We start from the raw sequence: 23,947 nt of genomic DNA, 5'->3' as shown, positions 1-23,947 counted from the left end.
GAGTCTTGGGTAGCTATTCGTCCATCCCACCCACCCAGCTCATCTCCTTTCATCGGATGTACATGTGGTCCAGCAGGCAGGGCTCGAACTTGCGGAGCCAAATCCTGGGCTTCCAGTTCTGGCTCGGCCACACCCAGCTTTGCAACCTGGGAAAGTCACTTTCAACCTCTCTGAGCCTCATTTTCCTTAGCTGTAAAGCGGAGAGGATAATGATTACTTTGTACTGCTGTTGTGTTAAAGAATTGGAAAGCACCTCGCCCAGAAGAGCTAGGATTCTGTGACCTGTTCTCACTCCTACTTCTGGGCTGGGTCAGCCCTGGTGCAAAGAGTTTTTAAAGGAGATGTGGAACACAACAGTAAGGAGGAGCGTCGGGACTGAAGGAGCCAAGCCCATTTGTGGATGGTAATGAGACAGCAGGCAGGGGGCACTGGGCACAGCAGGAGAGGGTAAGGTATGCACGGACTCATTCATTCACTTAATTCAACAAATATTCGCCAAGCCCTTCTGAGTACACACACGCTCTGTTGGGACTCAGAGAGGCTGAGGGGAAAGATGGGTGCAGTCAGGTGAGACAGACATGCAGCATTTACAATACAGAGCAGTCATGGGGGCTCTGAGAGACACGTGCACTGGTGGGCTTCTGAAACAGAAGTGGTTCCTCTCCCAGCCTGCGCATGGAGAGGAGTTTTCCCGGACCATGCCACCACTGAACTGAAGGCATTAGCCAGGTGCATGGGCATTTTAGACAGGGGGGAAAGCAGGAGTGATGACAGAAGCAGGATGGAGCGTGGCAACTTGGGGGAGCCCAGGGGGAGATGTAGAGGTGCAGAGGCGCTTAGAGGCCCACCATGGACGGTGCTGGCTATCAGGCTAAGGAGCTTGTATACTCTAACCTGAAGTAATAAGGACTAAACTGGTGTTTTGGAACTGTTATTCTGACTGCGTCACGGAGTGTGAGTGGGGCGGGGAGAGCAGGAAAGGGCGAAGCTCGGTGACTATGAGGATGGCCTGACTTTAGGAAACGTGGCAGTGAGTCCGCACCCCTGGTTCTGCCTTTGGCTGCATGTAGGAATTACCTGGACAACTTAAAGAAATCCTGATGTCCAGGCCCAAATCCAGGTTAATTAACTCAGAGTATCTTGGGTGGCTTGGGCATGGGTTTTAAAAAGCTCCCCAGGTGGCTCCACTGTGCAGTCAGGGTAGAAGACCACTGAGTCAGAGAGACAGGGAAGAGGAGATATCTCTGATGGGGTTTCTCAGAATTACCCAGGAGTGTTTATTGAAAGTGCAGGTTCCCCAGGCCCATCACTGTGCTAGTGATTCTGACTGTCTAGAGCCCTGGTCTGGGTATCTGGATTCACAAAGCAGTGATTCTTAGCTCCCCAAGATGGGAAAACCACTGCTCTGTAGGCATAATGAAGGAGGTAACCAGCAGAACCAGGGCGGAGCAGAGTTGGAGGGACCATCCATCGGAAGTCCAGCAGGACATGAGAGAAGCGACCGAGGGTCTACCCAGGCAAGGATGGGAGATCAGAGGGGCTCCATCTGGCCTGGTCAAGGGGTTTCCACTGCACGCTTGGGTTTGGACGTTGTATTAGTGTACTAAGGCTGCCATAACAAAGTACCATAGACCAGGTGCTTAAACAACAGAAATTTCTTTTCTCTCAGTTGTGGAGGCTAGAAGTCCAAGATCAGGGTGTCACTGGGGTAGGTTTCTTTCTTTCTTTTTTTTTTTTTTAAAGATTTTATTTATTTATTTGAGAGAGAGAGAGAGAGAATGAGAGATAGAGAGCACGAGAGGGAAGAGGGTCAGAGGGAGAAGCAGACTCCCCACCGAGCGGGGAGCCCGATGCGGGACTCGATCCCGGGACTCCAGGACCATGACCCGAGCCGAAGGCAGTCGCTTAACCAACTGAGCCACCCAGGCGCCCACTGGGGTAGGTTTCTTTTCAAGCCTCTCCCTTTGGCTTGTGGATGGCCTTCTTCTCCCTGTGCCTTTTCATGGTCTTCCCCCGTCTGTGTCCTAATCTTCTGTTCTTATAAGGACAGCAGTTATATTGGATTAGGACCCTCCTAAGGACTTCATTTTACCCCAGTCACCTCTTTAAAGGTCCTATCTGCAAATGCAGTCATATTGGGCGCCTGGGTGGCTCAGATGGTTAGGCGTCTGCCTTCGGCTCAGGTCATGATCCCAGGGTCCTGGGATCGAGTCCCGCATCGGGCTCCCTGCTAGGCAGGGAGCCTGCTTCTCCCTCTGCCTCTGCTCTGCCTCTGCCTCTCTCTCTCTCTGACTCTCATGAATAAATAAATAAAACATTAAAAAAAATGCAGTCATATTTTGAGGTACTGGGGGTTAGTTAGGTCTTTAACATATGAATTTTGGCGGCCACAATTCAGCCCATCATAGGCATCTCAAAGCTGAAAAGGGATAACAGGGGAGACAAGGTTCTGACACCCACAAGAAAGGAGAGCACATAAATAGAATATTTCTATCAAGGGCAGCGTGGGGGAACACAGGCCTGAACGGACAAGGGGGTTTTTAGACTAGACCTCCGAAAGCCTAGGATAGGAGGGAACAGAGACTGGGATCCTCACTCAGGGTCTGTATCAACTCTCTGTCAGGGAGATGAATAAAAGGGCAAGAGTTATGATGAAAACTAGAAAAACATTATGGAGGGGAGAAAAGAAAGAATTGTGTTTATGGTTGAATGCAATGGGAATGTTTTTCATGAAAAGTTCTTTGAGTCACATATTTTGTATTAAGGCTCCAAATCGCTTCCAGGCAACTTCACTAAGTTTCCGGGTGTTTGAGTGAATTGCAGTATGAAGGCAGGGGAGCAGCTGGGTGACCGCCGGGCTTCATTTCAGTCCTCTGATTCCATCAATTTCAGGTTTCTCCCTTGGCCAAATAACATTTCCACATCTCCCAGTCGGAATTCTGTTTCTGCAACTTGCTTTTTTTTCCTTTCAATCTAAATCAACAATGAAATATTTACTACCTCCTTGACAGAAGCAGTATAGAATATACATGTATGCCATACATATGCTATATATATGCTAAACAAAATGATAAAAGAAAAGGAAATTGTTCTTTGGCTAAAGACAAGTAGAGATAGATGTCCTTAGCTAACTTTTAGAGAACTTTGTGTCCTCTTATGTTCATGAACTTTAGGTACAATAAAATCATTTGAAAATGTCTCTTTCAAAAATTACATTGTCTGTTTAAGATGTTGTTCAGAATAAAATGATCATGATAGGATTTTTGTAAAAGAAATGTCTAGAACAATTTAAATGTTCAGCAATTAATGGTTAAATAAATTATTGTTTACCCATATGATGAAATACTTTACAAAAAGTCAAGGTAGATTTATATATAAATAAAATTGCAGAATACTGTGAGTTACAGAATAATGTGATCCTATTTTAGTTAAAAATTGAATATATGTGTTTATGTGTATATAAGTGTATGTTTAAAAAAAAAAAGGTCTCAAAGAATGTTCACTGTAGTGAATAATATGGTGGCCTTCCCAGCATCCGTTCCAACCATACCCCATTGTGTAGTAGCTGTTTACTCACTTTGGATAGAATTGACTCCATGCCCGGGGCGCCTGGGTGGCTCAGTCGTTACGCGTCTGCCTTCGGCTCAGGTCATGATCCCAGGGTCCTGGGATCGAGCCCCGCATCGGGCTCCCTGCTTGACGGGAAGCCTGCTTCTCCCTCTCTACTCTCCCTGCTTGTGTTCCCTCTCTCACTGTCTCTCTCTCTCTGTCAAATAAATAAATAAAATCTTTAAAAAAAAAAAAAAAAAAAAAGAATTGACTCCATGCCCAACTCCAGAAGTTGGCCCTATTCATGGAGCTAACTAGGATAATTCCATCCTTTCCTCACAGATCAATTCAGGAACGGGAATTGATTTAATCAATACCTCAATGATTGGTTCATAAATCAGCACATGGCCATATTTGGTCCAATCAGAATGAAGCCTAGGATGTTCACTCCATGGTCATTGAGTTTCTCTCTCTCTTCCCTCTTTCCTTTCCCTCACTACTCCCCTCTGATGAAGCATGTGGCTCTCTTGGCAGTTGTGTTTCAAGCATGAAGTGAGACACACTTCAGATAGAGCTGATATCTTGGAAGGCAGAGCAAGGAGATAGAAACCAAGTCTTTGGTGACATATTTGAGTGGCTGGAAACAAATCCCGAAGCCTCCCTACTCTGGACTTCCAAAAATCACTTTACATTTCAAAATGAAATGGTGAATATGGCATTAACTGTAACAGTAAAATGTTGGAAACAACCTGAATATTCATTTACTCAGAAAATGATTAAATAAATTATGAGTCAATATATTGTCTTATCGTTTCATCCATTTTGAATAGAATTATCTCTTTCTTGTTATATAGTCTTCATGGATATGTGCACAAAACCATTGTAAGTGTTTAACCTTGGGGATGGGGTGTTTGTACCTGTGTGTATCTGGTCAGAGGGTTAATGGGGGAAATTCTTGCCGATTCTTTTTACATTTTTGCACTCCTGTTCAGTTTTAACTTTTTACAATGAGCATATTTTACTTTTTTATATAAATATAAAAATACGTAAACTTTTCACAAAACAGTTTCTATCAAAGCAGTGTTGGAACTATTTCAGTCTACCCTTGATATGGGGGTTAGTAACTGGAATGGGAAGTGGAGGAGCTTTGGGGGGACTGATAATATTCTGTTTATTGAAGTGGTTCCATGTTCACTTTGTGAAAATTGATTGAGCTTTGACCTTAAGATCTGTGTACTCTTCTACATGTATGTTAAACCTCAACAAAATATTTACAAATATGCATCTCAATGGTACAGGCTTTGGGAAGAGGAACTGCCAAGTTTAAAACGAAATAATCTTAACTGCATCTGCCATTGAGAGCTGGATGGGAGGGGTGGTCTGTCATCTTTAAGAGGATGGTACAAATTATACATTTTTTTCTGTGAGTTCTTCCATTTTAGCAGTTTGAGAGACAGAACATGGATTTCTTTTTCTTTTCTTATTGATGGAGGAGGGTGGGAAGGAGATGTAATTTTTGGGAACTACTTCAGTGGCTGGCCATGAAATCAATCACAAATAATCTGGTCAACTCAATTATCTATGGTGTGATATGGGAGCAACTGAGAGTTTATTCACTTATTTCTTCAACACTCCCCCACCTTCCTTTAACTCTCTGCACGCATGGTGATAAATGCCTGAAAAACTAGGATGAATATACTATGTTCCTGCCTTGAGAAATTTCCCATAAGGCAGAAAGAAGTTGGTATATAAACACATTTAGAGAAATAAAGTGTTATTTGGGTATAAATAGTGGGAGAGAAGCAGAGGGACAGATCAGAACCCCTTTGCAGGTGGATATGTCTGCAAACACTTGTAAAGAACTCAACTCTTGAAAGAGCAGAAGGTACTGGAGTGTCCTTGCATTTGGCTGGGATTGAGAGGGAGCCCAGAAGACTCTTCCAGAAAGAGATAATAGCAAGGGCAGAAACACAGAGGCATGAATGAATCATCCAGGAAAATTTGGGGAACCAAAGAAATTTTGCCCAGTTGGAGAGAGAGGGGCTGGAGGGATGGGGAGGGGGTCAGCACAGTAGGAGAGAAAGGTGGCAGGACATAGGTTGAGAGGGTTTTCCCTACCAACCTGAAAGATTTAAGGCTTCATTCCCTAAACAATAGAGCAATAGCAATGGTGCATGGAGGAGCAGCATGGCTAGAGTGATTTCTTGGTGAAAGTGCTGTAACTGGAATGTGGAGTGTGCTGGGGGAGCTGGACCAGAGGAAGACAGACTGGCCAGGGGGCGTCTGCAATAGTACAGGTGAGAGTCGGCGGGTCCTGCCGTAAAATAATAGGAACATAGTTGAGAAGGTGGGATGACATAAGGGCGTGTTAAGAAGGGAGAGTCGACAGAAGTTAGTCACCTGCTGCTTGGAAAGGAATGAGGAAGAGTAAAGTCAAGCGGAGGTATTGCCAGGATTCTGTCTCAAAATGACAGGGTGGATGGTGCTGCAACTTGCCAATAAAGGGAGATTGAAGATGCACAGGTTTGGGGGGAAAGATAAAGAGTTCTGCTTTTGGACACATTGAGTTTGAAGGGCTTATTCATTTGGAGAACGTCAGGGACAGTTGGATTCATGGGTCCAGGGCTCTGAAAAGGTCTGAGGGGTGGAAGGAGCATCGGGGGAGAGTAGATGCCATTAACTTCTTTTGTTTTTTTTCACATGAGTGAAGAAACTGTAACAGTTTTTTTTTTTTTTGAGCTTATATAACTCCCTTTTCCCCTATCAGATTCAACTAACTTTATTCTTTTTAATGCCCTACTGCTCTTCCCTATCTTTGACATTCCGTGGAGCTGAGTGAGATGACTCATTTGCCCTGCACGTGCAGTCTCCCCTAGCAACCTCAGACTGAGTGCAGTCCAAACTGCTTAAGCCAGGGAAGACCTAGCCCTCACAACATATATGGCTGTTCCGGATAGAATTTCTTATCAGTACTTCTACTGTAAAATAAAACACGGATGCTGAAAATCACACAGGTCAAATGCATGGCTTAATAAATTATTACAGAGCAAGTGCTACCCAAGTCAAGAACTAGAACTTTCCCAGGCAACCAGAAGCCCCTTTGATATGCTCCATCCGAATCCCAGTCCCCCCTTCCCCCAGAGGTACCCATTACTTGGTGAGAATTGTAGATGTGTGCATTTCTACGAAGTTGTAGCTACTGTGATCACAGAATCTTCATGCTCACCACTGGCCTTTCCTGGACTGCTCTCCCACCCTTGCAAACCACTGCTAGCACTTACCCCCATGAAACATTTCCAGTTACCCTTTTCTATGTATTGAATGCCCACCATGTGTGTTGAGCATTGAGGAATTCAAAAGAGGAATGTATCCTAGAACCTGCTCGCTCTCTGTATTGTATATCATGAGTTACTTCTATGTCATTTGATTTTTCCCTTCTGTTAATTTTGTCCCCACATTCCCTCCCTCTTGACGGTTTTGGAGTTTCTTTCAAAGTACATGCTAGACCCTTGCCACTCCGAGGGTGGTCTGTGCACCAGCAACACTGGCATCACTTGGGGGCTTGTTAGAAATGCAAAAAAAAAAAAAAAATTGGGTTCTCCCCCAGGCCTACTGAATTGCAATCTGCATTTTACCAAGATCCCCAGGTGGTTCTTACGCACATTCAAGCTGAGAAGCACTGTCTTTGAGCAGTTCTTGCTCAGCCTCGGCTGCACCATGGAATCACCTGGGTGGGGAGGGGTCCTTCCAAAACCTGCCTGGCCATCGGGGCTGCCAACCAGAAAAAGCAGGCCATCACGCCTTGGTGATAGTCTCCGTCATGGTTCTGGCTGTCCTCATGATCGTGCGTGTGCTGATAAACTGCTGCCAGGTCCGAAAACACTAGGAGTGGTGCTGGGCCCTCATCTGCCGGCATGAGAAGCCCAGTGCCCTCCTGAAGGGAAGGACTGCTTGCTGCCACTTAGAAACAGTGGTCTGAGGAGCCCAGAGGGAGAGTTCGGCCAGGCGGACTTTAGCAGTTGGGAAGGCACAAGGAAGAATGGACGAGCCAGCAGACCTTTCCTACTATGCCTGCAGTCACCTGTGCCTGGTGTGGTTGGGGCGGCAGGATTTTTAAAAGCATCCCAGTAGGGTGACCCACTGTCCCAACTTTCCTGGGACCGAGGGGGCCTCCCAGGACTCAGATTTTTCAGTGCTAAAACCAGGAATATCCTCTGCAAACAAGAACAAGTTGGTGCCCCTAGTCCTGGTGATTGTAATGTGCAGGCTGAGTGAAGACAGTGCTGAAGAAAGCACATGGCAAAGGTGGGCAATGCACAACGATGCTATCCTGCTTAGAATTTAAGTCCCTTAAAGGCAGAGCTATCATTCAACCATTCTTTCGTCTGCCTTGATCTTACGATATTTTGCACACCAAGCCTCTTCCTAATGCTTCCCACTATTATGGTGTTTCTCCAAATGTTCCATAGTCATGCCCTCAGTAATAATTTTTGTATGGGAAAGGGAGTTTATGGTTGAACAGTCATACCTGCAGGCACACATACAAACAGACACTTCCCACGTTCCAAGGAAAGATCTCAGGGCCCTTCTCTACAGATGCTGTTCTGGGTTGACTTTGACACTCAGTTTAGATACCCCATCATGGGACAGTTTACTGCAAGGCATGGTAGCTCTAAGTGCCATGGTATATTTCTCCAAGACTTGAAAAAGATGAATAATATGCTGATAGTTGGGTTTCCAATGTGTATAGGCATAATAAAATAAAACAAGCAGACCTTCATCTAAAATATGATGTGGGGTAGCCAGGTGTAGAAACCATCCTCTGGGTCATCTTTAGATTCTTCCGTAGTGGCCTTGCAGTGTCGTGGTTAAGAGCACTGTCCTGGGAGCTCCACTACTGGGGTCGTTGGCAGTGGTTTTTAACCTGAGCTTCAGTTTCCTTATGTTTAAGATGGGGATGCTGATAATCCCTGCTTTCTAGGATTGTGAGGATTAAGTGGACCTATAGTGGGAGTGTTCCTAGGACTCGCGACCCTCAGCAGGCAGCTCCAGCAGGAGTCACTGTGAGTTTTAGGCCATCTGAGGCTCTTCTTGCCTGATTTGTTTCTCTTAGCTTCTTGGCTTTTCTTCTCCTACCTGTATATATTTCTAGGATGAGGGATCTAAATTCACTGAAATGTAAAAAGGAACAGGTAAGAGTAAAAAAAAGGTATCACTCAGCTTATCTTTCACCAGTCAAGTTATATATCTACATGCTCTTACTCAAATGTGCCTTTCTAAAATGTCCCAGTGGAAGCCTGATAATTTGAAAATTTGAGATTTCATGAAATTTCCAAAACTTCTTAAATCCTTATATCTACTAAAAATACATCGGTGGTAAAAGCCAGTGGAATAGGCTTAAAATTAGATTATTAGTTTAATTCTTGTCATAGTCTATCTTTCTTACCATTGTTGGTGAACAGTGCTCCTTGGATGACCATATTCAAGTTTCCAAGTTACCTCATGCATTTTGTCTTTCCATGGTCTCTATTCTGCCATGGGCATTCATGGTTCAGGGTTAGGATGTCTACCTCCCAGGCTCAAGCCTTCCCATTTCCCCCTATCCTCCTGCCGCTTTGTTTTACATTTTTTTTTTTTTTTGGTAGAATTTATTTTTTAGGACAGTTTTAGATTTGCAGAAAACCTGAGAAGATGGTACAGAGAGTTCCCATAAATGCTGCCCCCAGTTTCCCCTATTATTTCTTTTTAAGATTTTATTTATTTGTCAGAGAGAGAGAGCACAAGCAGGGGGAGCAGCAGGGATGCCCAATGCAGGACTCCATCCCAGGACCCTGGGATCATGACCTGAGCTGAAGGCGGATGCTTAACCGACTGAGCCACCCAGGCGTCCCCAGTTTCTCCTATTATTGACATCTTACATTAGTGCGGCACATTGGCTACAACTAATGAACCAACGTTGACACATTATAACTAACTAAAGTCCATGCTTTAGTCAGATATCCTTAATTTTTACCTAATGTTATTTGCTGTTCTGGGATGCCTTCCAGAACACCACGTTACATTTAGATGTTGTGTCTTCTTAGGCTCCTCTTGGCTGTGACAGTTAAGTCTGCCTTTTTAGAACAATTATTTTGTATTCACTATTGTGATCATGAAATGGATTTCATAGCTAGTAACTACCCACAAAAACATCAATATAATGACCTAATTATAATGAAGGGGGGGTAAAAGTAAAGCCAAAAATACCTAGTACATATTTGCCTTTATAAATGCTTAATTAGAATCTCCTCAGAAGTCAAAAAGAAGTAATCAGGTGTGGAAACTTATAATTTAAGAGAAGACAAGACTCTGGAATATTACTGGCCCTTTATTTTTGACATTTTGAAAGAAGAGCTAAATAAGAATCTTCATATACACATATGGAATTACTGGGCCTGTGGCAGTTATACATTTGACAGGCAAAGATGTGTTGATTGCTGACTCAGATGCCATGAATGGAACTGGCTTCAGTGTCCTGATTTTCCAAAACAGTGAACAAAGAGCAATCTATCCTGGACTTATGTGGTTGCATTTACAGAAAATCCAGTGTGGTGTAAAATATTTTTGTGTTTACATGTAAAACAGAGTTAAGACCCTAAGGTAATTAGAAGCACATTTTAATTAACCCAGATGTCCAGCCTGACATATAAAAGCCATGTGGGACACGGTCTTCAGGGTGTGGCAAATTTCTGTGCAGGGCAGGACCTTCCCTATCTCTGACCCTCCCCCACTAAATGCCAGTGGCCAACTCCTCCCATCCTTGGGATAACAAATTAAAGCACCTGCAAGTTTCCAAAATATCCCCTAGGGGGCGGTACCACGGTGGGCTGTGGTGTCAAGAGTTTAAACCGGCGACTTGCCCTGATTTCTTCCTTTGTAAAATGAGGATAGTCCTCGTTGAGTGACGAAGACAATGCATGTAAAAGTTAGCAAGGTGCCTGGCACATGGTATGTCCTCCAAGAATGGAAGCTAATGTTACCTCCCAGTCAATCAGCAGAGATTGTTTGGGGAAACGCTGTGTCCTGGGCATCCAGGTAGATGTGGGTGAGTGAAAACGGGGATCACATAAGCACCCTGCCTCACACGTGAAATAAGCAGTGAATTATTAAACAGAGTTCACACAAAGGAGAGCCCGGGGGAGCTGGAGTCAGAGAAATCTTTCTGGAGGAGACAAGAATGGCTTACTGAACTAGGGCAGCTGGAACTTGAAGGAAAATATATTTATTCCACGAATAATAAATAACTCCTAGATCCTTACTTCTTCACGTGTGGTCTTCAGATCAGCAACTCAGCAGCACCTGGAGGTTTGTTAAGAAATCTCCGCCTCGATCCCAGACCTGCGGAGTTAGAATCTGCATTTTAACAAGAAACCCCAGGGGTGCATCTGCATATTCACATTTCAGACGGGCTGGACGAGAGAATCAATTGAGGGACCAGAGGAAAGAAAAATGATACTTGCTCCTTTGAGAGAACCACAAACCTTGGGTTGGGGGAAAGAGAGACAGATGGATAGACAGAGAGCGGGTGTGTGCATGCATGCAGGGGCAGAGCTAGACAGTCCACATTGTAGAGGGCAGTTAGGTAGTGAGGATTACAGATGTGCTCCTGGAACAATCTACATCAGAACATGTATGTGTGTATGTGTGTGTGATATTCAAATGAAGATTCCTAGCCAGACCCCAGAATCTACTGAGTCAGAATCTTGAAGAGCTGTAAATAATCAGCATTTTTAAACAAACAAATAACTTCCCAAATGATTCTTAGAATAGGAAGGGAGCTTAAAAAAATACCCAAGCCAAGGTCCCAGACCAGACCAATTTCATCATCTATGATATCAGATTTCTAGCAGGCGCAGAGCCCTGGGTATTTTTGTCCTTAAGGTCCCCAGGTGGCTCTAATGTTTGAGCCATTGACAGAGGAATCAATTGGGAAAATGAGGAGGAAAAAAAGTCTGGGTGAGAGAGAGCAACGAGGTAGGGGAAGGGGTCTGCAATATCTGACGGACTGTCTACCTCCCAGGACAGAATCAGGACTGGTGGGTAGCAATTTTCATTGTTTTATTCAAATAATTGTAGTGATTTTCCTTCTCTTCATTTTTTCTTACTTCCCTTTCTCCCTCTTTCCCTAGCAAGAAGGGGCATTTGAAATGACCTAGTCCTCCAACTTTTTGCCTTTGTAAAGAAATTAGTGATCAATAAGGTAAAGTGAGTTGGCCAAGGTCGACTAAGATCTTCTCACCCCAGTCCGACAACACAAATAAAATGAGAACTTCTTCCCATCATTCGTGTCCATTGCACCCCAAAGGCGTTTAAATTGGGCTCTGAATTTGGTCATAGGCAAAGTGAGAATGAGAAAGTAGTTACTCTTTAAAGAAGGGTGCTCCCCCCAATAAAGTAGGCGGGCTTTAAGTGAGGAACTGGCATTTTAAGGGGCTCATTAAATTTGAAGACTGATATCCATCTAAAGATGAAATCTAAACTCTGGAGTTTGGATGTTGATACCGTTAAATTCAAGCTTAATCTGATAAACGGCAGGTCCCCCCGCCTCTGCACCTCCGGGAGCTCCGAGAGAGCGGGCGTGGGCCCTGGCGTGGACTAGGTGGTTGCCTCTCTTTGCCCGACTAGCCCCAGCGCGCAAGGGTACGAGCTCCGACGCGGTCAAAGCAGGGACAGTCGGCTGCTCCGGGACAGCCAGGGGAGCCTTCTCCTAGGAGGGAGGCTTCCGTCCGAGTCCTGAAGAAATGTCAACATTTGGATACTCAGAGGGGAAGTAGCGAGCTGGCAGGGGACTGGTTGGGACAAAGGCCGAGGGGTAGTCGCAATGGGGGAACCTTGGCGTCCAAACATCTAGAGCTCCAAGTGGTTCCAAGGTTATCCGGTCCCCTTAAGTTGGTGCTAGAGAGAAAAATCAGAAAGGGAATCAAAGCTCCTAGAAGAAGGCGGGAGGCGGGAGGGCTTGGCGACAGGTGAACCTCGTTTGCCCGGGATGGGCGGTGAGGCTGCTAGCCCAGGTGGAGACCCTGCACAGCCTCTGAAGCCAGCGCAGCCCCGGAGGAGAAAGATGTCAAATTAGGGCGCTGCCCGCTCTCCTGCCCGAGCGCGGCCACTGCCTTCCCGGACGGCAGAAATCGGGTCGGAGCGCGTGCCCTCCGGATTTGATCCCGCGGCGCGGCTGGGGCAGGTCTCCAGTCACCCCCTTGTCAGGTGGCCTCCAGTTCCCACGAGCCTCCCGGCGTCCGGCTCGGCCGGAGCCCTCCCTACCTCCCCGCCGGCCTCGTAGCGCGGGCTCGGGCGCCGGGGCCTTGGGGCGGGTCCCTGCCGTCCGCACCTGCCCCCGTGGGCGGAGCGCGGCGGCGACAGCGCGGCCCCAGCCTCTGCCACCCGCCGCGCGAGCCGTGAGGCTCTTCGACACCCCCGCCCAGCCGGCTGCCGGCGCACCTCAGCTCCTCGGCTCCCTCCCTCCCTCCCTCTTCCAGAGGTCCGTCCGTCCCTCTGCCCGCTACGAGCCGCCGCGCCTCGCACTTCTGACTCAAGTCCCCGCCGCGCTCGTCGCCGCCGCCGGGAACCGCAGCCCCGCGCCATGGAGCCGGCCGCGGGCAGCGAGCGCCGCAGCCCCCTGGGCCCCGCGGTCCCGCCGCCGCCCCGGGGCCACACGCCCTTGGCCGCCGCTCCCGGCCCGGGCCCGCTGAGCAACCCAGCTCGAGAGCCGCCCAAGCCCGAGGAGGAGCGGCAGCTGCGGATCAGCGAGAGCGGCCAGTTCAGCGACGGGCTGGAGGATCGAGGTGAGCGCACGCCGCCCCGGCCGCTTCCCCGGCGCGGTCCCCTTCCCCGGGCCGGCCGGCCGGCTCGGTGAGGAGCCGCGGCTCCCGGTCCGTCTCTCCCCACTCGAAGGTTGGCGGGGCGCGGGGCTCGGCGTCTCCCGGCGCCTGGGGGCGCGGGGCCGGGACTTGCCCGCGAGGGCGCGCAGAGCCGAGCGCGGCAGCCCCACCTCCCGAGGCCGGCGCCGCCCGGGCAGCCGCTCCTTCCCCGGAGCGCGAGAACCCGGCAGCCTCCGGGCCGACCCCGCACGGGCCCGTGCTCTCGTCTTGGCCAGCTCCGGCCCTCCAGCGCCCAGTGGAAAAGTTTGCGGGAGGCGTTTTTGGCTTTTGGAGCCCAGTGCTCCCGGGGGACTGCGGGCCCTGCTCAGCTCGGTGGAACCCGAGCTCAGTGCGTCCTCCTTCCAAGCCCCCTCGGACCCCCGGCGACTCCCCGGGAGAACCTCCTTCTGCGGGTTCAGCCTCTCGGAGTCGATTGGTGGTCGCCCCGGCGAGGGAAGTCGGGCGGCCCCCGACCCTCACTTACAGGGGGCCCAGTTTACCATGGGTCACTTCCCCGCTGTTTGGTGATGGGGCCAGGGGACTGGGGCACTTGGGTTTGGACCACCAACCTTCTCTGAATGGATGCCGCTGAAACCTGATGGTTCCCGGGGAGCACGTCTCCAGCCCTCTCAGAATCCCTCCCAAGACACTGGCCTGGAGCCCCTCAAACGTCCCTTTCCTGGGAGGCCAACCCCTACCTTCCGACACACAGCCGATGCCCCCTTTGAGATGCCCGCATGAAACGGGAGAGAGTCCGTTGTTCATTCTCGTGCCTCTCTCCTCCTACATCCCTCTTTCCCTCCCTGCCTCGTTTCCTTTTGGCTTGAAGGGAGCCGTGTTCTTGGCCACGTCTATACCTTTTCTGCTGCTTTCTGAATCTAAATTCAGATCGGCCCCCTCAAAAAGACTCAGTGTTTGGGCTGAAGCCGGTTAGTGGCCGAAGCAGGATTCTTGCAGCCAGGCCCTTCAGGGGGAGCCGGCTCATCGCCACTCCACCCCCTATTCTTGGAAGCCTTATTTTGTTGGCTGTGGCGGATTTTTATATTTTAGTCTTAGCAGGTTTTCGGTCCTATTCTTAGTATCTCCTGTACATTTTTATTCCGGTTTAGCGTTCGCATGCACGATCTCTTTCCTCATAGAAATTTTAAACTGTAGCATGTGAAATAGAATGACATGGAAACAGCAATCCCAGAGAATCGGCGGGGATTGCTCAGGGGGAGCTGGAGCTCCTCCAGTTGCAACGAGTTCTGAACCTATGTTGCAGTTTCTCCTATTCCAACATAACTAGATACTGTTATAGAGCTGATGATGGGTGGCAGTGTAGGCACCCCACAAAACCTATCAGCTTTATTATAGGTCATGTGAATTACCTTTTCCTCTGCAATTAATACTGTAGGATTTAAGAATTTTGTATTGAAGAAAGAACTCTGGGCTGAGCTTATTTTTGTAGCATTGCGGGTCATTTGTCAAAGCTGGCCTATTTCTCTCCCCACCCCACAAAATGATAGGAGGGAAGAAAGTGCTAGGGGGAGTTAATATTTAGCGTCTTTTTGTACCTTCGTGCTCAAGTGTAAAAAGCCCTTCTGAATTAATTCTTAGGGTTATCTTTCATTGGTCAACTGAATTTCATTTTCCATTATATGATAGCATGAAAGCATTCACTGTTCATGAACTGTCCCTGTGTGAAAGCGCCGCATATCACACACAGCCTCTCTGTTAGCATGAACCCTGTCCTCCAAAGAACCCAGCGCCGTGTGGCATGGAAAGCTGAAAGTCAGTGTGACATTCTTTTGTTTGACCTATTGCTGACAGCAAAGAGTTATTGATGAATGAATCATTTTTGTTAAATAGATCAGGTTACCTGGGGAGGTTTATTACAATATTTTGTGTTTGTGTTATTTTTTTCTTATGGGGCTGCATCTTTCCAATATCGATTTTTGAATCCTTTGGGAACGGTTCGATTGCAGCTACCTTTTTCCTAATGGTGAGAGGATTTGGGGAGGAAGAAGCTAAAGCAGTTGCCTGCTGTGCATCTCTCCATCATGCCTGGCTTGCTTTTTTTTTCTAGGCCTAAATACCTATAGGGTGTGTGGGGGGTCGGTGCCCTGGATGTGTGTCTATATTTGGCCATCTTTCTTGTCCTCACTTTTGAGCCATTAGAGCTGGTTACAGACTGCGTCTAACTCCCATCAAAGGCTTGCCTTATAATCTAGTGTTTTAGGACTTTAGAGGTATTTTCCCCTTAGAAGTGATGTGGGCTGCTTCCCAGAAACCTAGCTAGCTGATAATGGAGTGCCATTTGGCTGAGCTTTGTAGTCAGGGAGCAAGACTCCTGTGGTCTAAGACTTTTAGGTATTAACACTCCCCAAATAGGCCAAGCTTGTCTTGGGTGTTTCCACCTCTTCCCTTTTAATATCTACTCTTTTCTACCCAAGTGTTTTCCCATCATTCTGCCCCAAGCCCCACGTCGGCTTAGAGTATTATATGCTTCTGCATTTCTTACTACCTTCCTATCTAATGAATATTCCCCTTCCTTCAGAAAATCCAAGTGTGGCTATTAGGAGACAGCAATTAGAACTAATTCATACTAGCATGGAAATGACGGATGGCTTCATCTTAACCACATATATTTGCATTCCCCCCCTACCCAAACAATGAGTTATCAGTCTTTCATTCACACAACCCTTATGCTTCCTAATGTTAGGCCCAGATTACAAATAGATGGAATTTGAGTGAAATTAGAAATCTGAAGGTGGAAGCCAACTATGTTGAGGAAGGGACACAGCCCTACATGCAAATGTGCAGCCTTCCGTAGCTTCTCTAGGCTGGCCTACCTTCTCCTGAAGCACAGCTTCCTGAAAACTTGAGGAATTCTACGCATTGCTTGTGAGTATGCATTCAGCCAACGTGGAGGCAGAGGTAGAGGCACCTATATGTGGACCATTCATTTATGGGTCTATCATGCTCCCTTTTGAGGAAAGGGGTGTTTTCCATTCCTGGTATCAGCTAGAGTTTTATAAAGGAAAACCAGTAGGAAATAAGCAAAGGTTGGACAGATACGGGAAAGTTCCTGCCTTCTTGGATGGTCTTTGCATTCAATTTACTCCAGTTTTTAAAATTCAGAACCTCCCATGGGGGACACACACACACACACACACACACACACACACACACACACACACACACACACACACACACACACACACACGCTTAGAGGACTCAGGTATCCTCTTAGCAGGGCAGTCCAGCCCATGGGAGTGGACACCCCAAACTCCTTCATGAGTGTTCTGGTCCACTGTGGGGTGAGACATGCGTTAGTGTGTGTGGTCAGGACCAGTCATAGTGCTATAAACACCTGGCTTTGGAAGGAAAAATAAATATCATGTGGCAGAATGAAAAACCCAGATCATTGTCCTTTTTCTTAGAAAATTAAATCTGCTTCTGAAAGGAACCTTGGTTTTACCCCCAGTGGATAAACCTCTTGAGATTGTTGCTGTCAAAATACGCAGCAAATGAACTGCTTATTTGAGTCAGTACTTACGTGTTACAGCTTCACTTCTTCTGAAAATCAGTTGGCCAGAATGAAAAGGAAGATTTTTATATCATTTGGGAAAAAAGAAAGCAAATGATTGGGAGAGTGTGGGACCTGCTCGTTCTAGGTTGACTTGAACAGGAGACAAAGGTGATTGTCACTGAAAATTAAAATGGGGTGTTGTTTGTTGGCTAGGGGAAAAGTAGACAAAGGGACAAAAACAGGCAGGCAGATGAAGGGATTTTAATTGGAAATCATGCGTACCAAAGGCAGAATTTGACAAGAGAGGTTTTTCTTTTTTCATCCAAGTGCATTTATTAAGGAAGGTTTGGGGAGATTTTTACAGTGAGGTGATGGAGATGTGTTTAGACCTACCTTTTGCACTCTCTTCTACCTTCTGATCCCATGCAAATCTACAGGTTTTGATTATTTAAAAATCTCTGAGCTATAGACTGGGTTCACAAAGCCCCTTCCTTGACGTTTCCTCTTGCTTCCTTGAGGACTTGTTGAGGGTGCTTGAGTCTGGGTAGTAAACGGAATGGAGAAGTTTTACCAGGGTCTTTTATCATTTTTTTTAAAGATTTTATTTATTTATTTGAGAGAGACACAGCAAGAGAGGGAACCACAAGCAGGGGCAGTGGGAGAGGGAGAAGCAGGCTTCCCGCTGAGCAGGGAGCCTGATGTGGGTCTTGATCTCAGGATCCAGGGACCATGACCTGAGCCAAAGGCAGATGTTTAATGACTGAACCACCCAGGCACCCCTCTTTTATCATTCTGGAAGAGGATGTAGTTTTCAGCGGCCAGAGGCTGAGCGTGGTGCCCAGTTGGTCAAATGGGATGATGTCTTTTGCATGATGTGCCAGGTGTGATATGTTGCATTCTGTGTGGTATTTTACAAATGGGTGCCTGAGCTCTGACTACCAATTTCTTCACCATCTGGAGCTGTCATGATGAAGCTGCTTCAACTCTGAAAGGTATGTCCTCAGCTGTTTAGCCCGAGATAGGGTCATAAGCTGCTGTCGATAGAGAATGCATGAAAATTTGGTCCTTCGTGTAACTGAGAGACACTGTCTAAGATCTATTTTCAAAGGAGAAGAAAAAATAGAAATCAGGGTCATGCTGAAGATGTTCTGATCCTCCACCCAAGGCAAATGGAGCTCGGCCATTGCCTCTGAGACCTCATGAATTTCAGTTGGTGTCAGGGACCCTCAATGTTGAAAGCATCAGAGACAAAAATCAAACCTTTCTCACACATGGCCTGCCCAGAAAGCTACCCCCAGTTTTATCCCACATGAATAATCTGAGAACTGTTTGCCATATGAATGGTACAAAGCGATACATATATAGATAATATAGAGCAGCAAGAGGAGGAAAGAAAACAGGGCCTATAATCGAGACCTGGTGGCTATTGGTGGTTGTGATTGAAGAGAAGTCCTTCTCTTCCTGTTAATTGTTGATGGGAGCAATGAGGGTATTTGCATTCGTGACTCATTGCTTTGGGCGAAGCCTCTTTCACCATGTTGTGGTCACTGCTGGTGGGATCAATGCAAATCAGTGCTAAGCTGAGGAGCCTGAATGCCCAGCTGAATGTGGGCTCATTGTGCTGCTTTCCTAACGGAAGAGCTTGTTAGAGCAACACCTACATAGCTGAGTTCATACCGGGGCAGGGGCTGACTGGTCCCGGTCTAGTGAGTGGGTCTGTGGGGTCTTTCTAGAGGCATACGTGCCCTCTGTTGCTGGAGCCTCTGATTTTGCAAGAGATGCCAGAAAGCCTGAATTCTCTGAATTGTTAAAACACAGTATGGGCCAAACAAAACACATCTTGGCCCATGGGCTGTCAGTTTGCAGTCCTTGGATAAGAACGTGTAGCCCTGGCTGTGGGTTTCTTAGTAAGGAAATGTCTAACTTCCTTTTCTCCTTGTTTTTGTCAGGCTTACTAGAAAGCAGCACTCGCCTGAAGCCTCACGAGGCCCAGAACTACAGAAAGAAGGCGTTGTGGGTCTCCTGGTTCTCCATTATTGTCACACTGGCCCTGGCCGTGGCTGCCTTCAGTAAGTATCCGGAGTCCTGCTGGTCGATATGCATTGCCGTTGTCTGTTTTATTCTCTGACCCCTGTGGGATGCGCTTTTGCTTTTAGTTGACTATTATTGATGAGAGTTTTTTTTTTTTTTTTTTTTTTAAGATGGTGGGAGAGTCAGGGTACTTATAAATTAGTAAAATGGCTTCTCTCCTCTGCAGAGGGGAGAGGTGGGTTAAGAAGAAACGGAGAGGGATCCTGGGAGCCTTGCCTCTCATCAGTATGCGGGTTTGTGGAAGGAGATTCTGGCTGCCAGCTGAATAGGGGAAATATTCTCTTGGGGAATGCCTTCAGCTTGGGCTGACATGTGACAAATCTATATCCTTAAGATTTGTATTTTGAGCCTAATGCAACCAGATAAGTGCAATACTGCATGCAGTACATCCTCCAGCCCCCTCCCCCCGCCGCCACGCCCTCCGATTATATCTGTGTAAGGTTTGGATGAGAATCATATGCACATTTTAATGAAAGAGGAATGGGAGGGTCCTCTGTCAAGTTTTCAGTGGCAAGGGAAACAAAAGCATTTATTAATCAAGAAAAGCTAAGATAACGGAACACTTTGTGCCTATGGATAATCTACTTTCTGCCCAGGGATAATCCCGTTTGGGTGTTAGGAAGCCCTCTGACATGCATTTTCTCAGCTAACATTTGCAGCCTAAAGAAAAGTGCATGTGCTATTTATTCTTATTAATCGTGCGATGGTTTCTAAGCTTAAGCGAGGACATTAAGCTTCATCTCAACCTCGGTAGAAACCGTGGGTTTTTTTTTTTTTTTTTAATGCTGGGGTAAAGAGGAATGTATTTTGGGCATTGTGTGATTAATTTATTACCTTACCAGAAAGATCTATATTCTTAGTGATAAGTATCATGCAAGATGTCTCATGTGACATCCCTCAGAGTGGGAGAAGAAAGGGCTGTGTCTGCTGGAAGATACTACTATGTGTTTAAAATTCTATTCTGCACAGTTAGACCTGCTGCTGGAAGTTGGTGTTGGCTCCCAAGAGGGACTATTAGAATTTGGCCAAATTCTCCCTGCAAAACTGGACATATATTACTTGACACAATTTATATTGGAAACACTGTGCCATATCGTGGTTCTAGAAAAAAGCCAAACATTTAGAAGCAGAGGGTAATGCATTTCAGAGTATAAACATTTACCAGTGAGCCAGAAATCTAATCAAGAGAATTCTGATGCCTGAAAATAGCTCTTCCTTCCTCTTGCCTCCTTTTTTTTAATGCTGAAACAAGAATAACAAATCTGATTGATGTCCCTGGCGGGTAATTTTGTTGTGGTGGCTGGTGGTGGGCTCTGGATCGGACACCATCATTTACATATGTAAAGAAAGAGGAATGGAATGAGGGGTGGTGATTAACCAATAAAATAATAGTTTTTCAGACATGTCCCTGTGTCTAATAGAGCTGTTATGATTTTATCATGTGGGTGTTTGAATGAAGACGCAAATGTGAAGAAATACTGAACAAGTATTTCCTTTGGGAGAATAATTCTACATTTGACGTACTTAATCTCATAATAGGGAAAAATGATGAGGAAATGTTGGTTTCATATGTTATGCCTGATAGTTGGGTTATCTTGAAAATTTTGTTCCATTTCCTTTAATAGGAAAAGCCTGTTGCATAATGCGTGTGGAATTAGAATGTTGCTTTGTGAAAAGGGTTTTCTTTCTCTTAAAATGATTTTACCCCTTTAGTGAGTATTTGATTTAAATCCTCTAAAAAAATAAATAAATCCTCTAAATTCTTGCCTATAAAATGTTGGCATTGGCTTATAAATAATATCACAATCTGTGTTATTTTCTGTAATACAATTTGTTCCCAAGTTGGTTTCAAGTTAAACCAAAAAATGCAGGAGTTCTGTTTTTCCCCTACGTTAACTATGGAGTAGCTTTAGTGTGTGTGTGTGTGTGTGTGTGTATGTATGTGTATGTATGTATTTGTATTTTATGTTTTAAACCTTTGTGGTGGTCTCTGGTGGTGGTATTTAGGGTCGTCCCGGTTACCCTTTAGGTTCCTAAATGTATTTGTAATATGAAGTATTTAAAACCCTTTTTAAAGTGTCATTTAAAACATATTGGCAGGCTTTTGTGCAATCTTTTTCATAGTTTTGAAAGGAAAGAGAAATGAGGATTAGGCAATATAAGCTGACTTTGAAGTTATGTTTAAATTAGTATCTAAAGGAAAGTGGTATGCTTTGGAAATGGCTATAAATATATTTTTAAAAAATTGTCACAAGGCCCCCCCCCCCCAGTCTTATTCTCCAGGGAGGTGGTTGACAGAGATGTGGGATGAAATGGGATAGGCTGGCTTGGTGAACCCCTGTGCCATCCAACGAAATGGTCAGGTTGGACCAGTTAGTCTTTTTAAAGAGAATTGCCATTGAATTACTACCTGTGATGCTTTGAGATAGTAGAGAGGCCTTTGCACTGTGTGTGTGTGTGTGTGTGTGTGTGTGTGCGCGCGCACGTACGTGTGGGTGCATGCGCGTGTGCGTGTGTTGGCGGAGGCTGATAATCATGGTAATGAGAAGAAGATCATATATATATATATTTTTAAAGATTTTATTTATTTGACAGAGCGGGAGCAGGAACGCAAGCAGGGGGAGTAGGAGGGGGAGAAGCAGGCTTCCCGTGGAGCAGGGGGCCCGATGTGGGGTTCGATCCCAGGACCCAGGGATCATGAGCTGAAGGCAGTTGCTTAACGACTGAGCCACCCAGGCACCCCGAGAAGAAGATCATATTGATCATTACATCTTGCCACTGCTGGATGGTAGACTCTGTGGGGACGGAGGAGCATCCATCCTTGCATGGAATCAGTATGCAAGATAGTTGAATGAATGAACTGAGAGAGATTTAAAAAAAATCTTTTTCCTTCTTTCCTTCTTTCTTTCTTGTTAGGTGGAAGGAAAATATTTATTAGAAAAAGATAAATTTGATCTAAAGGTTTATTTAGATACCAGGCTTAGAGCACATGTATTTTTTACAAACAATTGAAGAACTTTTGAGACCATCTGAAATCCTTATGGTCATTCTCTTGCTAAGGGCAGCGTCTTGGAGCTGCACCTGCTGGGATCTGGTGGAATTCCTCTCTTCATCTCCTTACCTGTCATTTGCTATTTTATCACAGATGCTGATTTTTGCTGAACGTCTTCTAAAAAACTGTTGTCTGTCTTTGTGTTTTGAAATGAGGGTGACGGATTGTGTAAGTTTTAGGGAAGCTGCTTTTCTCAGTCAACGGGAAAGGTTCATATTCTTTACATAGGATGTACATTGCAGTTAAAGACTGTCACCCTTCCACCTCCTGTAAGCTTCCAGGTAATCAGGTAGGCTGTGTTTTCTCAGATTAGTAATTCTTAAGAGACATAATGACAAAACTAGCTTTGGTCAGTATAACTGAGTTGTCTGTGATAAACCAGTTGTGTATGTAACTATGGTTGACATTCACATGTCTGATACAGTCTGAAAAATTAAGTGAACTTTCAAAGTTTGTAACTTGAAAGTGTTTTGAAAAGAATGTGTGCTGTGAAAGAGATATAAACCATTTCTGATAATACTTGGTAATAAAGATTTTGGACCTGTTAAAAATGCTGATGTAAAACCAGATGGTAATACATCTTGAATATTGCAGAGAGAGCCCTAATTTGGTTTTAAAATTGGTTCTGTTTATAATCGGCAGGCAGCATGGAAAATGGCAATCATGTTATGAACAAACCTTAAAGTCTATTTTAATACATCTAGAAAGAGAACAGAAGTCCTGTTTCAAAACTCAGGGTTTTGACATTATTAATGTCTTTGTTAGAATGCATTTTCCTAAATCATTCTGACTCTTTTTTGAGGTTTGAATGAGTGCAAGTTAATTTTTAGTCACTCAATACATGTTCTGTGGGAAATGAAGACTTATTTGAAACATTCTCGGGGGAAAGAAAACCTTTCCTAAGAGATGTAGTTCCATTAAATAAAAAAAAGTACTCCAAACTGAGATCTCAGAAAAAGCTCACTCAAAAATTTGGTGAATCAATAGACTTAAGAATTAGAAAATTTTTTTTGAAAGGGGTGATTTTCTTTTTGAATGTGGTGATTTTACAAAGAATATATTTGATTTTAGCATGAACTCTTGTCCCTTAAAAATGATAAAATATATATAGTTCTCTTTATTTTAAAATTGTGAGGCCAAGAGTTGAGAGATGGATAAAATGAAATCACACCAGTCTTCTACAACCTTGGCAAAGTGTGTCTGAGAACTTTCTTAGGTAGTCTCTCAATTGGCCTATTGTGAGATGGGAAAGGTATGACGTCCTCCGGTGGTTTCTGGGGCCCTGCGAGTGACATCTGAATAGCGACAGTGTCTGAAAAGGTCAGGCCTGACCTGCATGCCCTCCTTCCTCAGACACCCCAACTTTTGCTCAGAACTGGAGAAGGGTGTCTTTAGGCCAAGCTCATCTTCTCGCAGATCTCCACGTGGTTGACTCCTGCAGAGGTCTCACAACCACGCAGACTGGACCGGCCGCCCAGCCTGGTTTTATCCAGCACACTGTGTATCCTTCACAGTTTTTCTTCTTGTGCTCCCACCTCTGTTATATAGTGGTGTGTGTGGGGCCCTAGTCTTCTGTGACTTGTCCCTTAAACACACCCTTGACATTCTGCTTGTAGACCGATCCTTTGGGTTGTTTGTTCGTCTTTGTTTTGATTGATAAAAGCAGTGCATGCTCATTACAAAAAGTTCATGAGACCAAAGATACGGAGTGCAAATCTCTGTCCCATCTTAAATTCTTGCTTTCCCAATTCCTGCTCCTGTGGACAAGCTTTGATGCTGGTGCCTCGTGTTGTCTTCGGGAGATTTTCTGTGCACTTCCAAGCCCAGGGGTACACCCCTTCTGGT

General features: G+C 45.6%; 1 protein-coding gene across 1 annotated transcript in view; it reads left to right on the top strand.

The window, feature by feature from the left end:
- Positions 1-12,983: 12,983 nt before the first annotated feature.
- Positions 12,984-23,947, top strand: part of TMEM163 (transmembrane protein 163) — a 215,280-nt gene continuing 204,316 nt past the window's right edge. The window contains exons 1-2 of the mRNA XM_027588895.2: positions 12,984-13,370; positions 18,909-19,028. Coding sequence (XP_027444696.1) covers positions 13,169-13,370; positions 18,909-19,028 — 322 coding nt within the window. The 5' untranslated portion in view covers positions 12,984-13,168. The remainder of the gene's footprint in view (positions 13,371-18,908; positions 19,029-23,947) is intronic.

Source organism: Zalophus californianus, chromosome 3, assembly GCF_009762305.2.
Source record: "Zalophus californianus isolate mZalCal1 chromosome 3, mZalCal1.pri.v2, whole genome shotgun sequence".
Classification (NCBI taxonomy): domain Eukaryota; kingdom Metazoa; phylum Chordata; class Mammalia; order Carnivora; family Otariidae; genus Zalophus; species Zalophus californianus.
Note: the sequence above shows the minus strand (reverse complement) of the source record. Positions and strands in the feature narration are given on the sequence as shown.